The sequence below is a fragment of the Nerophis ophidion genome, linkage group LG03, assembly GCF_033978795.1.
Source record: "Nerophis ophidion isolate RoL-2023_Sa linkage group LG03, RoL_Noph_v1.0, whole genome shotgun sequence".
In the NCBI taxonomy this organism is placed as follows: Eukaryota; Metazoa; Chordata; class Actinopteri; order Syngnathiformes; family Syngnathidae; genus Nerophis; species Nerophis ophidion.
In genome coordinates this window covers 37,632,832-37,648,638 of record NC_084613.1, presented here as the reverse complement: position 1 = coordinate 37,648,638, position 15,807 = coordinate 37,632,832, and the positions used below count along the sequence as shown (strand labels likewise).

Here is a 15,807-nt window from a genome sequence, read left to right as displayed (position 1 = left end):
CATTTGGGAGAAGGTGCCCTTCAAATCTGAGAGAGACCTGAAGCAGAGCAAAAGAAGAGTGGTCCAAAATTCTAGTCGCAAGGTGTATGAAACCCATTGATAGTTATAGGAAGCGATTGATTTCAGTTATTTCTTCCAAAGGGTGTGCTACCAAATATTAAATTGAGGGTGCCAATAAATTTGTCCAGTCCATTTTTGGAGTTCCGTGTAAAATATCATGTTTTTTTATTTTAGGGGAAGGGGGTTGTGTTGTTCCAATGCAAACAAAATAAACAAACATGTGAATACCAAAGCATTAGTCATTTTAACAATTTTATGGGAGAAGATGTGCATTATCTGTGGACATTTTTATAACCATTTGGAAAATGCAATTTTTCAGAAAAGTTTACGCATATTTTTACTTATGATTATGTAAATACCTCACAAAATTACTTATACCTTTGCTGGCTTCATCTTTTCTGGGTGATGGTGTTTTATTATGTATTCAGCAGGTAATTTCTTCGGCACTGTGCGCATTGACGGAGCCTGTTTTGGCTTGGAACACTCCAGATGAACGTGGCGCGCTCTATTACAGAGGTTATGTTTTTGCCAGGGTTGGTTTGTCTGATGTTAGCAACGTAATTCAAAGAGTTATTTAGAAAAATACAAATCCTCTTGCAGACTAAGAGGTGGAACACACTTCACTTCCTGCTTCCTCTCTCTCTCTCTCTCTTTTATGGCGCTCCACGCCCCCACATTGACTCCATGCTGCACAGAGGATTCTGGGAGATGTAGTTTATTTTCAGACCAGCCAAAGCAAAAGTGCTAGGTAAAACTACACTCACCAAGTTTTCGTTTGATACTGTCACATCATTATTGCAAATATTTTGAAACTGTAATACCACGGTATCTACAAAACCGTTACATCCCTACTAATTTGCCTTGGCCGATTGATTGTCCCTCTGTGTGAAACACTGTTGTACAGCACTATAAAGTATACTGCCTATTGTGTGGTCAAATGTTACGATAATGGGTGTGATATTTTCAGAGTGCAGTATATCTATAATGCTATACATGATATAAACTTGTCTAAATCTATCATTCTGTGTCAAGTTTGAGTGCACTTGTGTGGCTTAACATGCAAGTCCACAAAAAAAAAAAAGTTAAATAATCGAGGAAAATAATTTATATGTAAAAAAAAAAATAAAAAATAAAAACAAGTGTGCTTGTATGTTCTGATGGTTTGAATTTTGGGTGTCGTATTGTTGTTAAAGCAGGGGTAGGGAACCTATGGCTCTCGAGCCAGACGTGGCTCTTTTGACGACTGCATCCGGCTCTCAGATAAATCTTAGCCGACATTACTTAACACGATAAATAATAAATAATTATGGTGGTAATCAGTGTTAAAAATAACGTTTAAAATATAAAACATTCTCATGCATTTTAATCCATCCATCCGTTTTCTACCGCAGCTGTTGAAGAAGTCGCATTAATGGTAAGAAGTATTTTCTTTATTATTGGTTAGCTTCAGATTAACAATGTTATTAAAAAGAATAAGAGACTAATTATACAAAAAAATGTTGGTCTTACTTAAAAATTGCTCTCATTTAGTTGTATTCACTGTTAAAAATATGATATGGCTCTCACGGAAATACATTTTAAAATATTTAGCTTTCATGGCTCTCTTGGCCAAAAAGGTTCCCGACCCCTGTGTTAAAGTTTAGATGGGGGAAAAAAAAGAACTGTGATTGGTCAGCTTGTTACAACATTTCCAGAGTTCACAGCCCATCGTCACGAACGTCTTCTCCTATGGATTTGCATAATCTGCACATTAAAAGTGACCGTTGTAATAGAATTATTAGTTACAGCACCAACATTAAAGTAAGTGTCGCTACCACTTCTACACACAGGAAAACATGTTGAAGAGACTTACATGTATGTCCCGCCTGCTCATACCAAAACAAACATTGTGGATCACTGAAAAGTGGCTTACTCTGTTTGTAATTTCACTGTCGAATAAATCGCTCAAATGCTGAGCGTGGTGCAGAATGAGACATCTTGTATCCAGTTTGAAAGCCAGAGACGACTAACAAAAAACACAGAGAGCAATTTATTGATGACGGCCTTGTTATTAACTTAATTTTCATTTATCCTTCCATTAAATGACTTTTGACCATCAGTCCCAGCAAAAAATTGTAAGAATTGTGTAATGCATCTGGAAATCAAATTTAATGCTTTTTATTGACATTTAAGGCCTTAATTTTTTGCAAAATCCATTCAACGAGTTTTATTGCTTTTTAATGACCCGCGGAAACCCTGTAGTTAGTAACCATTTTCAATAACACACCCTCTGTCCCTTTATGACAACTACAAATAACACAGCGGTCGAAGAAAAACATGTCAAACTGAATCAAACTAGTGTGTTTTCTACTGACCAGGTATGTGCAGTGGGTAAGGTGCTGTGTGTGGGGGCTGCAATTATCTGAAAAGAGGGGCAAAGGGTGTTAAATCCTCCAGGAGGCAGCTGGGAAGAGCCGGTGGTAAACTGCAGGAGGCGAGCCAACTCCTCTTGGGTGAAGCTGGACACCACCGCCCAAAACCACTTCATCACCTGTGTGCGAGAGACCACATCGTAATATTGATCCTCAAGTTGACACTTGACAACAGTGTAGATTTCCTCGGCAAACCTTCTCTCTAAAATGCCACGATCCTCCGACTATCACAGCGTAGGTCCTGAAGTCCTGGACATTTATATCACCTGTGCCACACATCAGCAGCTAAAAATCAAAACAAACATTATTTGCCTTTACGATGCATACTCAGCAAGGACAATTGTACCTTTCTTGGGCCCACAGTACACACAAAGCATAGTACTCTTGGTTGTAAGAGCATTGAATCGCACCCGGGCTTGGTATGTCTTTTGCGCCCACACATGCAAAATATTTATTGCGAGCACTCCACGCAGGTTCTTAATGATAACTGATATGATTCAAAATAGAAACAAATACAAAGACTCAAAAAACTGAATGGCATTTATAAGTTTGTATGCATAACAAAGAAATACATTTTATGTAATTAATGTGATTGGTGTTCATGTGCCAAAATAATGACAGCGCCAAACGTGAAAGATATATAATCAGAAGGAAATAACTACAAAATAGACTGGAACTATTCTACAATGGCAAAGAAACAGCAACATAATAGAGAATGTGAATAAATATTCAGATCTTCACACTGAGTAATTAATTAACATTAATAATTAGAATGACAACAAAAAGGAGAGGAAATAGTCCCTAAAGTCAAGAGAAATTAATATAATGCTCATATGCAGTATGACCAGTATGAATGCAGGCCAGCAGGAGCCAGAAAGTGTGAGGGGAATTGTGCCCAAATGGTCTGGAGTGCGTACGCTTTTAAAGACCAAAAGCACTTCAGGGTGATTTTCACATACCTCCAACTCGTTTTCATCAAATATGGCTAGAAGATTTTCTGGAACCAGTTCGTTCAAACCTGCAATTGATCAGAAAAAAACGACACTAATTAAGTTCATATTTCCTTCTGATCTAAGACCAGACGCATGAGGAAAAAACAAGCAGGCCAACTGTTTCATACCTTTCAGGAAGTGTTCCACCTCATCTCTCACCTGGCTGGCCAGCCTGTACTGGGCCAGCAGGTTGAGGTAATGCATTTTGTTTTCATTGGAAACAGCAATGTGGGCTCCCCCTGAGATCAACTCCACCACCTGCAGAAGACAAAATATTAAGTGTTAGACAGATTGCAGTTAAGGCCCATTAACGCAAGCAAAATTATACAGGATTAATTGATCCCAATATAAAATTTAAATACTTAGAATAAGAGGACCGTCTTTTTTAAAATTCAGTTTTGGAAAATTGGTGATTTTTCTCTGACCCCTCATTCTGTGTAAGTGCTGGTATAAGGACAGGAACGTCGGGAATGTTCCATCACAAGATGTAACACCAGTAACAGGTGCTCTGCTCTTTTGTGTTGAAAAAAATATTAGTAATCAGTATAATTTGATTGTTCTGCTTTTTTGATCACCATTATCATATTGAGCATAACTTTCTAATTTGCCCACATTTAAAATACTTTTTAGGGCAGGTTTATGTGTCATGGTTGCGTCTCTCCAGGTCACTTGTGTGTGTGAGTGAAAGGAAGAAAAGCTCTGCTTCTCTTGGGTAAAAGGCTTGACATGGTTTGCATGTATAAATCTGTAAATGCCGAATATAGGGCGACCATAAAAATACAGTCTTTGATGCATAAAATACATTCAAAATACTTGTGATCTTAGAATAAATATATGCAGATGCATAATCAAATAACATGCAAAACTGTATACATGATCACAAACTCATGTGACCACAAATCATGTTATGTCTCGATGCCTAATCTTTTGGAATAACTATGATTTTAGCAGATTTCAGTAATATAGTTTCTCTTTTATTTGCTTCGGTGCTTCTATCTCCTGTAAAAAGATGTCATTGACTAAAATAAGAGCTGTGGGGGGATTTAGTGTCACCTTTTCCAGCTGTCCTGACTTGCTGTACTTCTCCTCAGCAAACACAAGGTCCATTTCACTCACATCATTGTTTAGGATGAAGCACACTTTGGTCTTGTAAAACTCCTGGTCATCCGTCTCAAAGTACTGGAAGGACATGACAGTTTAAATAAGCAGTTTATCTTCCCAGTGGAGAATGGGTCCGTTTTGAAATATCAGAAAAAAAGCAGTATTATGTGAATATATATATTATTTACATCCGGGTGTAAATGAGGTTTCTTTGCACAGTGAGGATGTTTGAGTGATGACACAGACAAGCTGCAAACCAGCATTTAAACAACTAATACAGGAGCAAAGCTTCCTTGTGATGCGTACCTTGTAATTCATCCTTAGGCCAATGATTTGGGCCAAGAAAGAGCGTGTGAAACGAGCTCGGACTAGCTGCTTGTAGGCCCCGCCCAACGCAGACTCGTAGAGGCACTTCCCCACAACGCGCCCCGCAAACTCGTACACCTTCAATCGCAGGTGTTGCGGTCGCTCAGCATTTGGGTGCACCTACATAAGGTTTTGAAAAAGGACAAAAACACAGAATAGACAACAAGAATACATATTTGATGTACTGTGATAGCAAGTTGTTCAATAGTTCAAAAAGCTTCAATATCAAAGCTTAATGTTTACGAAATCACAGACTGCAATATTTTGCCAACAATAACTATTATACCAAAACAAAGCGATTCTATTACAACCCTTTGCAAAAAATGTGGAACCAGCAGACTTGGAGGATGTTCATCCAGTTGTTTACAGTTTTGTGTCATGTCTGTCAGATGTTTTTTCCCAATAAAATTAAACATTTCGAATGGCCATTGCTCACTGTTTTTACTTTATCTCAAACTGTCTCATATACGTATATCGCTTTTTTTTTTTAGCTGTTTTCTTACATATTAAAGTCTCTTGTTTTTTTTCTTCTGTTTTGTTCATGTTAAGCATCTTTGAGTACTGAAAAGCACTATATAAATGTTATGTAATATTATTCCGGATATTATTTCTTCAAGAAAATAAAGTGTCAAAAACGATTTAGTTGTTAGATCAAGCAGATTGGAAAAAGTACCTTTTTGAATCACCCGGTGAATTATAATTTTCAAAGCTAACACCTGCATCAGAAAAAATCTGTTCATTAGTCTGCAGTTAAAAAGGAGTGTTCACACCTTGGAGAGCTGTTGCACAAGGTTTGTTTGTTTGTATTTGTTTATTTGATGGACAATATGCAGTTACATTAAAAAGATGGCTGCATCAGATTTAACACCATGCTAATTTCCATTTGTAGTCCTTTTATGGCACATTTAACATCCACAATTAAAACTAAACAGGATTAAAAATACATAGCAAAATTGAAATTACCTAATGAAAAGCAATTTAAAATACAGGTGCAATAAATAGAGAAAGTTACAGTTACAAATCGGTTGGCAGTCAAGTTACAGTATTTAAGCAGCATAAATTTAAAGTGCAGAAGTATGTAAAGTGCAACAGTTTTATTAAAAACACACGTAACACCATACAATGCAGAAGCCATTAGATGGTACCCACAAGGGTGTCATCCAATAACATAGATCCCATTAGTACTGCATATGTAAACAAGATGGCGATATTACACGATTAGACTGGTACTCTGGTCGCCATCAGACTGCACCTGCTCGGGGATCATCTGATGGTCAAATACCCGCCTGGTATTGTTAATGTGAGCAGGACTGGTGGTCTGAAAGACAGTGTTTGACTGCCTGTGAGAAGTTGTTCTTTAGATTGTCTGAGAGCCCATTCCATTCTTTGATGGCTTTGAAGGAAGAATGCAGACTTTCTTTTTGGAACCATACAGTCACCCCTAGACACAGAACTTAACACTCTGCTTGTTAGTTGAGAGCGTAGGAAAGGGTCTGTATATTCTTTATGTAATGATCTGAGAGAATTTAAAATGGTCTGTTTGGCTTGAGACCATTATGACATACAGTTTAAGATATGTGATATTGCGTTGAAAAACGATTTTGCTGCTTCCAATGATAAAAACCTCCTGATGTGCTGCTGGAAGTTATGTTATATTTTAGAGCATGACATTCTTTTTTAACAAGATTTTTAAAATTTATTGTAGGATCATCCAGTATTGCGCTTAGGTATTTAACTTCCCCAACATTATTAATCATGTAACTATTCACATAGACACTTTGATTTGGTTTGTTTGAAAAATACATTGTCAAAGTTTTATCTGTTATTGGTCATTGTATATACTGTATACAGATGGATGGATAGATAGATATTCCTTTTGGTTATGTTCAGGACCCCCGAACCAAAAAGCAAAAAAAAAAAAAACGTGTTTGGGTTCTAGCCTTAATAGGTGTGACAAGGGGTGGCACTTTTGTGATTTCTGCGGTGCTTTTTTGTGGACTCTGGATCAGCCTGCCGGGAGCCTTTTAGCCGTGGAGACCAGCTGTTGGGTCTCTGCCACACCAGAGTCCATTTGGAGAGACTGGAGGAGATGCGGATGACGAGACAGGGCTGCAGAGCTAGCACTGAGCGCCGGGACGGACAAGGTTCACAGTGTCTTGGCTGATTGAGCAGGTATCGGACACCTCAGTCTCCTTAAACGCATCCTTGCTCATCCATGCGGACTGGACACTGGCCAAGTTAGTGGGCGGCCGAGAGTGGAGTCGGCTCTCTTGGTTGCTTTGTTGGGTCTGCTACTGTCTCTGGCCATATTCCCTCCACCCCAGCAGACGATGGCGTGGAACACCAGTGTATATTTTTCTTTTACTTTTTTTTCATAGATGTATGTAGAAGTGGCTGTTTGCATCAGTTCTCCTTTTTAATGTCTTTAATGTCCTTTGTTTTCTTTAACATTTCTCTCTTACACAGTTGTTTAGCTGTATCTCACTATTTTTGTAAGGGGCGCGGGAATTTAGCAGACCCGTCAGCGATCCTGTTCTGTCTCCCTGTAATGTTTGTCTGATCTTGAATGGGATTATGCTGAAAATGTTAATTTCCCTCGGAGATTAATAAAGTATTTCTGATTCTGATTGATCTGCTTGCATTGGATTTTCTTTTTACATGTATTAACACACCACCTCCTTTTTATTAGGTTGGTATTTTTTAAAAACAACTGCTGGGTTATTTTTTGCTCACCATGTTTTTGAAAGTCCTAAATAATCAAGATAGTTCAATAGTTTTCCCTGTTGTTCTGTTAGATGGAAGGCTTCGGATATTGATGCGTACACCAAAAAAATCCCCTTTGGTTTAGAAAGAGAGTCCCAGATCATTTTTGCATGATTGTTAGTAGCAGCTTAGTTTTCACTTGTCTATTTGTTACCTTAGTGGTTTAGGTTTTGGTGCTGCTGGTGGTTGTGACCTGGGAGCTATCCCCTGGCTCGCTGCTGATGGTAGTAGCCCCAGCGCTAACCAGTGGCCCGTTGCTGGTGGTTGTACCTGTGGAGATAGCTCGGGATAGCTGCTGGTAGTTGTAGCTACAGCGATAGCTTGTGGCCGGTTCTGGTAGTTGTAGCCCTGGCGATAGCTTGTGGCGTGCTGCTGTTGGTTGTAGCTGCGGCAATACCTTGTGGCCCTCTGCTGTTGGTTGTAGCTGCAGCGATAGCTTGTGGCCCACTGCTGGTGGTTGTAGCTACAGTGATAGCTTGTGGCCCGCTGTTTGTGGTTGTAGCTCCGGCGATAGCTCGTGGCCCCCTGTTGGTGGTTGTAGCTGTGGCGAAAGCTTGTGGCCCACTGCTGGTGGTTGTTGCAACAGCGGTAGCTCATGGCCTGCTTTTAGTGGTTGTAGCTCCAACGATAGCTTAGAACAATTTCCCTTGTGGATCGTTAAAGTTTGTCTAAGTCTCAGTCTAAGTGGCTTGCTGCCGGTAGTTGTAGCTCCGCCAATAGCTCATGGCCTGCTGCAGGTAGTTGTAGCCCTGGCGCTAACCTCTTGTTGTCCCCTGCTGGCGGTTGTTTGCTTCGGCGCCAGGCCGTGGCCCGCTGCTAAAGGAGTCAGCTCAGGTGTGCCCGCATCCTGTTGCGTGTGGTTGTAGCTCCGGTGCTAACCTGTGGCCTGATACTGGGGAAGCTTTAGTGTTAGCTTGTTGCCTGTGGCTGATGGTTGTAGCTCCTGTGTAAGCCCGTGGCCCGCATCCGGTTGGCTCTAGTGCAAACCTGATGATTGTTAGTAGAAATACCTCTAGTAGTTGTCCGCAGCCCGCTGTTGGTTGTGGTAGCTTCGGTGCTAGCCCGAGCCACAATGGAGATGTTTTTAGCATCGGTGTGAGCACCTTGGGCTGTGCCACCGGGCCCTGAGGTCGGGGATTAAGTTCCACATCTCCTGCTCAAAGGATCATCGCTACATAATGCAATAATCTAATCCAGACTTTCAAAGCCTTGTTCACTCTCCCATTTGTTTCCTGCACTCGTAGATGCTCCATATACAAGAAGTTAAGAGTACAGAATAAGTTGCAAACTGCTGGAAGGTAGGAGCTTTCATTGTACTTGTGTAGTAGCAATAGCGATGCGGGCAGAAGAGGACGCAGTGCAGGCAGAAGAGGACGAAGTGTTAGCAGGACGGTGAGTGTAGCACCTCTCGGTTGATTAAATAGTTTTTCTATAAAAAAATTGATCCGTCATTAAACAAGACAGAACATTCTAAGTAATATTTCATGAAAAAAGAAAATGCACAGCAAAACCAATAAAGAATAAATGGGCAGAAACTGGAATCACCATCTGTGACCGAAGAAACTGCCTAAAGGAAATGGGGTTTAAAAACCGAAAAGCTCAGCGAAAGCAGTCATTAAAAACTAAACAGAATAAAACTAAATTACAATAGGCCAAGGAAAATAATTTATTATAGATGACTGGATGAAAGTAGAGCAGCACGGTGGAACAGGGGTTAGTGCATGTGCCTCACAATACGAAGGTCCTGAGTAGTCCTGAGTTCAATTCGGCTCGGGATCTTTCAGTGTGGAGTTTGCATGTTCTCCCCGTGACTGTGTGGGTTCCCCTCCGGGTACTCCGGTTTCCTCCCACCTCCAAAGACGTGCACCTCGGGATAGGTTGATTGGCAACACTAAATTAGATAGATTAGATTAAATAGTACTTTATTTATTCCTTCAGGAGAGTTCTTTCAGGAAAATTAAAATGTTCAGCACAATCCCATTCAAGATCAGACAAACATTACAGGAAGACAGAACAGGATCGCTGACGGGTCTGCCAGCTTCCTGCTCCCCTTACAAAAAAAGGTGAGATACAGGTAAACAAGTGGGGGTGATAGGAGAAAAAAATAGATTAAAATAAAATTAAATTTAAAAAAATCGGTCTAACCTTGGGCCCCTGGAGAGGGGGTCCAGACTGAGGCCAAGGGAAAAAAACAACGACAACTCATAGCCATGGTACACATCCCTCTCACGTGTGTGTAAGAGGGAAACATCAAACATTAAAGAACATAAAAGACATGAAAGACATTAAAGCAGCGGATACAACCAGCCACTTCTACGTAGAGCTATGAATAAAAAGTAAAAGAAACATATACACTGTGGTGGCTTCTGCGGTGTTCCGCGCCATCGTCCGCTGGGGAGGGGGGAGCATGGCCAGAGACAGGCGCAGACCCAACAAAGGAACCAAGAGAGCCGACTCCACTCTCAGCCGCCAACCAACTCTCGGCCAGTGTCCGGTCCGCATGGATGAGCAAGGATACGTCCAAGGAGACTGAGGTGTCCGACACCTGCTCACCCAGCCAAGACACCACGAAGCCTCTCCGTCCCGGCGCTCAGTGCTATCTCCGCAGCCCTGTCCTCTCATCCGCATCTCCTCCAGTCCCTCCAAACCGACTCCGGTGTGGCAGAGACCCAACAGCTGGTCTCCATGGCCAAAAGGCTACCGGGAGGCAGATCCAGAAGTCCACAAAAAAGCACCGCAGATGTCATGAAAGTGCCACCCCTTGTCACACAGTCCCAAAAGGCAAAAAAAAAAATTATATATATATATATATGTGTGCACACACATATGTATATATATGTGTATGTATATATATGTATATATATACACACACAGGGGCTGGTCCTATTATTAGAATATCATGAAAAAGTTGATTTTTTTCATTAATTCCATTTAGAAAGTCAAACTTGTAGAATGTATACATTCATTCAAAAACAGACTGATACATTTCAAGTGTTTTTTGCCAAAAAGGAGATGATTATAGCTGACAACCAATGAAAACCCTAAATTCAACATCTCAGAAAATTAGAATATGGTGAAAAGGTCAGATATTGAAGACATCTGGTGCCACACTCTAATTAGCTGACTAACTCAAAACACCTGGAAAAGCCTTTAAATGGTCTCTCGTTTTGATTCTGTATGACACACAATCATGGGGAAGACTGCTGACTTGACAACCGTCCAAAAGATGACCATTGATACTTTAAAGAAGAAAGGCAGGACACAAAAGGTCATTGCCAAAGAGGTTGGATGTTCCCAGAGCTCTGTGTCCAAGCACATTAATAGAGAGGCGAAGGGAAGTCAAAGATGTGGTGGAAAAAAGTGTACAAGCAAGAGGGATAACCGCGCCCTGGAGAGGATTGTCAAACAAAACCGATTTAAAAATGTGGGGGAGATCCACAAAGAGTGGACTGCAGCTGGAGTCAGTGCTTCAAGAACCTCCACGCACCGACGTATGCAAGATATGGGCTTCAGCTGTCGCATTCCTTGTGTAAAACCACTCTTGAATAAGAGACAATGTCAAAAGCGTCTTGCCTGGGCTCAAGACAAAAAGGACTGGACTGCTGCTGAGTGGTCCAAAGTTATGTTTTCAGATGAAAGTACATTTTTTATCTCCTTTGGAAATCAAGGTCCCAGAGTCTGGAGGAAGACAGGAGAGGCACAGAATCCACGTTGCCTGAAGTCCAGTGTCAAATTTCCACAATCTGTAATGGTCTGGGGTGCCATGTCATCTGCTGGTGTTGGTCCACTGTGTTTCCTGTAGTCTAGGGTCAATGCAGAAGTCTACCAGGAAGTTTTAGAACACTTTATGCTGCCTGCCGCAGACCAATTTTATGGAGGTGAAGATTTAATTTTTCAACATGACTTGGCACCTGCACACAGTGCCAAATCTACCAGTACCTGGTTTAAGGAACATGGTATCCCTGTTCTTGATTGGCCTGCAAACTCACCTGAACTTAACCCCATAGAAAACCTATGGGGTATTGTGAAGCGGAGGATGCGAGATGCCAGACCCAACAATGCTGAAGAGCTGAAGGCCACTATTAAAGCAACCTGGGCTCTCATAACACCTGAGGAGTGCAACAGACGGGTCGACTCCATGCCACCCAGTATTGCTGCAGCAATTCAGGCAAAAGGAGCTGCAACTAAGTATTGATTGCCGTACATGCTGAAACTTTCCATGTTCATATTTTTTAGTTGGCCCACATTTCTAAAAAATATTTTTTGGAACTAGTCGTAACTAATATTCTAATTTTCTGAGATACTGAATTTGGGATTTTCAGTAATTGTCAGTACTAATCATCAAAGTTGAAAGAAATAAACATTTCAAATATATCACTATGTGTGTAATGAATTGATATAATATGTATGTTTCACGTTCTGAATATAATTACTGAAATAAATCAACTTTTTCATGATATTCTAAGAATATGACCAGCACCTGTATATAACACATGAAAACAAGAGGAAAACATAAAAGGATGAAACAAGAGCACAGAGCTCCTGCCAACAGCAGCCACTACAGCAGCGCCATCATGGGGAAAAAAAAAAGTAAAAATAAAATACAAATAAAAATTGGCCCTAGTGTGATAATGTGAGTCTGAATGTTGTCTGTCTATCTGTGTTGGCCCTGCGAATGAGGTGGAAACTTGTCCAGGGTGTCATCATCGGCGATCACTCGAACGAGTATGACGATCCTCCTGGTAGGGTTGTATCCATTTATGGAGGATGCCTGTGCAAGACTTTGTTTAACGTGGGGAGACTGGTCACCACACGATCCTTGACAGAAACAGGTCAGGGTCCAGTGGCATGGAGTCCAAGACGACTCGGGACCCTTCTCTGCAGCAGCCTTCTTCCGCCATCGCAGCCGTTGTGGTAGTTCTTAAATCTACCGTCTTCCGCCTGCTCCGCCGTTGAGGTCTTCACCGTATCCCTGGCTATGGGGCAGTCAGGTACTAGGCCTTTGCCGAGGGCCACCTGGGGTAACAGTAGTAAAGCGGTTAACCTCCTAGAGCTCCAAAACCCCATAGAGGAGCCTCCACTGCCGGTTGCACTTTAACGTCATGCCCAGGAATAGGAGTCCCAGGCTTGACATCCAGGGTGTACCCCGCTTTCCGCCCCAATGCAGCTGAGATAGGCTCCAGCACGCCCCGCGATCCCAAAAGGGACAAGCGGTAGAAAATGGATGGATGGATGGATGGATGAAAGTCATGTTCAGTAACGATTCTCAAATCTGCAATCGGAAAAGTGATGATGCTTAAATGTTTGATTAGAGCCGTCCCAATGAGATTCATGAAGACTGCCTGAAGAAATAATGCAAATTACCACAGTCATTGATGATATGCAGCTTCATGTCAGTCAATGACACTGGGGAGATGGCTGTCATTACAGCTTCAATAAATGCACAGGTTTTTCTATTCCATCAACCGAAAGGATGATTGGGGATGTTGACATAATTTTTTTTAAATTATAATGCATCTTGCCAAAGTGTACAAACTGAAGACTTCCGTGAAGAAAAACAAGCACTCAAACCAATTGAAAATCTGTGATAGAAATTGAAGAAAATGGTCCATGACAATACGTCCACCTGCAAAGCTGATCTGACAACACAATGAAAGAAAATGTTGGAACACTATTGTAAGTACTATTGACGTGTTGTATTTTTTTGTTTTTAATAATTCCATAATTTTCACCCTGAGTGATGACATAATATAATCAGTCTACTTTTTATAAAAATGAAATTGTTACGGACTACCATTATTTATATTCTTGAATTATTTTAGTGTTTCTTAAGGCCAGAAAGTTGACATTTAAAATGACTATAGTTTTGTTCCCTTGTCTGTTATCTGCTTTGTTTCTACAAATTTAACCAACTAAATGAACATCCTTCAAGACTGGTGATTCCATTATTTTTGCAAAGCGTTGTACAAAAAAAGACAGCAAGACATCACAATATTAACATATCAGCAGTCTTGAGCATCAACCAGAGGTGGGACCAAGTCATTGTTTTGCAAGTCACAAGTAAGTCTCAAGTCTTCGCCCTCGAGTCAAGTCCCAAGTCAAGACCGACAAGTCCCAAATCAAGTCCAAAGTCAAGACTGGAAAGTCTCAAGTCAAGTCCCAAGTCCTGCATTTTGAGTTTCGAGTCATTTCAAGTCCTTTTAACCACAGACTAATACATTTACACAGATTGTGTATGCTTTTAAAACGCTGTATGTATTTACAGTATAATTAAAAAAAATACTGCTGACATTGCACTTCATAACAGCACTATTAACCAGTTATTTTAAACATTTAACTCATTCCTTTAAAGAATTAACACATTTGAAAAAACAAGTTATTTGCACAAAGGTGTTAACATTGTATTTTCATGGCATATAGCATTGGCACTAGTTCCACAGCAGTTTCTTTCGTGTTCTTAACTTATCTCATTGATCTCATCTCATACTGTATGTGTGTTTATGTGTGCGTACACATGAAAAACATAACAAATACATGAAAATAACAAGGAACAGAGTTGTACTTTTTAGAATTCACGGCCCTATGGAAAATTAACCAGCCGCCACTGATTATGATGCATTCTCATTTTAGGCAAAGTATAAGACAATACTTTCTTAACAGTATAACTGTAACCAGGAATAAGTCTTAAAGTAACAATATTCAAATAGTAACTTTGTTGGGTGAGACAGAATTTGATTTTATTCTGAATCCAGTGAAACAGATTGGTGGTTTTAGCTGATATAAAGACTTTCAGGTGTTTATATACGTTTATGTTTAAGTTGGCAGACACTTTTATCCAAAGCAACATACATGAAAAATGCATATAAAACAATCACTGTAAACTGTAAACATGATCATTTAAGGGAAGAATGTAATACAAAATATTAATACAAAGTGTCAAGACGGAATAAACTCTCTGCTGTTGCAGCAACAGAAATACAGTCTATAAGATATATAGATATCTAATGTATTCATACATTGTGTAGGATATATGCATGTATATATAACCTAATCATATTGTTTCTTCAACTTAAAAATATCTGACCGTTTTTCCCCTTCTCTGGGATTATATTCCCAGTTTAGATCTCGGACGTCTGGTCACTTATGGCATACAGGAATATTCTATTACTGTTAAGCAAACTATGAACACGCCAAAACATGTGTCCAGTGTCATAGTTACACGTATGACAAAAAAGCGCGTGAATATCAGTGGTTTTCAGTGAGGTAAAATGAATTAAGTGCGCTGACAGTTAATTCTCCTTCCAAATGAATTGCACTGAGTGGAGGTGATCACCACTCCAAGATGGCAGCCGCGTGTCTCGTCTGCGCCAGTAGGCAGGAGTGGTCAATGCTGCGTACCCTTATAAGATGTCTATGGTTATAACGTTAGCAGTGAGTTTACAGCCTCACTGATTTAACTAAACAGCAAATAAAAGTTACGATACTCGGCCAATAAACGTTAACTTACATTCAAAACTTACCCTTCTTTGTGCATCTTCAAATGTCGAACGAAGTTGGAAGTTGTTGCGTCTCTGTCTGTAATCTTCGAACGAACCATGCTTTGCATACGGCAATTCGTTTTTTGTTGACCAAGTCATAGTTTTTATACCTGAACAAAACAATTTTTGGCATAACTTTTCCTCACTGGCGTGTTGTTGGAGAGCTACTTTTCGTTGGTTTTCATGCAATTTGATTGGCTGAATGCTGTGTGACGAAAATAACATGGATGTAATTTGATTGGCTGTTGTTTTGACAGGTAGCGCAGACTGTCATCCCACATACGCTGACAGACACGGACAGATACGGAGTGCTCGTGAATAACTTTATAATCGTTGGGTTTTGGGGAAAGTTGCAAGTCATGTCAAGTCAAAAGGCTCAAGTTCAAGTCAAGTCAAAAGTCATTGATGTTAAAGTCTAAGTCGAGTTGCAAGTCTTTTTAAATGCTGTCAAGTCGAGTCTAAAGTCATCAAATTCATGACTCGAGTCTGACTTGAGTCCAAGTCATGTGACTCGAGTCCACCTCTGTCATCAACCATAAAAAATGCTCCAGTGTAGCACTAAGGCGATTAATTGAT

The 15,807-nt window shown here is 40.4% G+C and overlaps 1 protein-coding gene across 7 annotated transcripts in view; it reads right to left on the bottom strand.

Moving 5' to 3' along the window:
* Positions 1-15,807, bottom strand: part of arel1 (apoptosis resistant E3 ubiquitin protein ligase 1) — a 94,556-nt gene that overhangs the window by 8,378 nt on the left and 70,371 nt on the right. For 6 of the 7 annotated variants that reach the window (XM_061895064.1, XM_061895066.1, XM_061895069.1 and 3 more), the window contains exons 16-21: positions 4,871-5,050; positions 4,517-4,642; positions 3,592-3,721; positions 3,431-3,489; positions 2,667-2,756; positions 2,415-2,590 (exon numbers count right to left, since the gene is read on the bottom strand). In XM_061895064.1, coding sequence (XP_061751048.1) covers positions 2,415-2,590; positions 2,667-2,756; positions 3,431-3,489; positions 3,592-3,721; positions 4,517-4,642; positions 4,871-5,050 — 761 coding nt within the window. Of the gene's footprint in view, positions 1-1,972; positions 2,066-2,414; positions 2,591-2,666; positions 2,757-3,430; positions 3,490-3,591; positions 3,722-4,516; positions 4,643-4,870; positions 5,051-15,807 lie in introns of all 7 variants that reach the window. The other variant, XM_061895068.1, reaches the window with a different exon arrangement.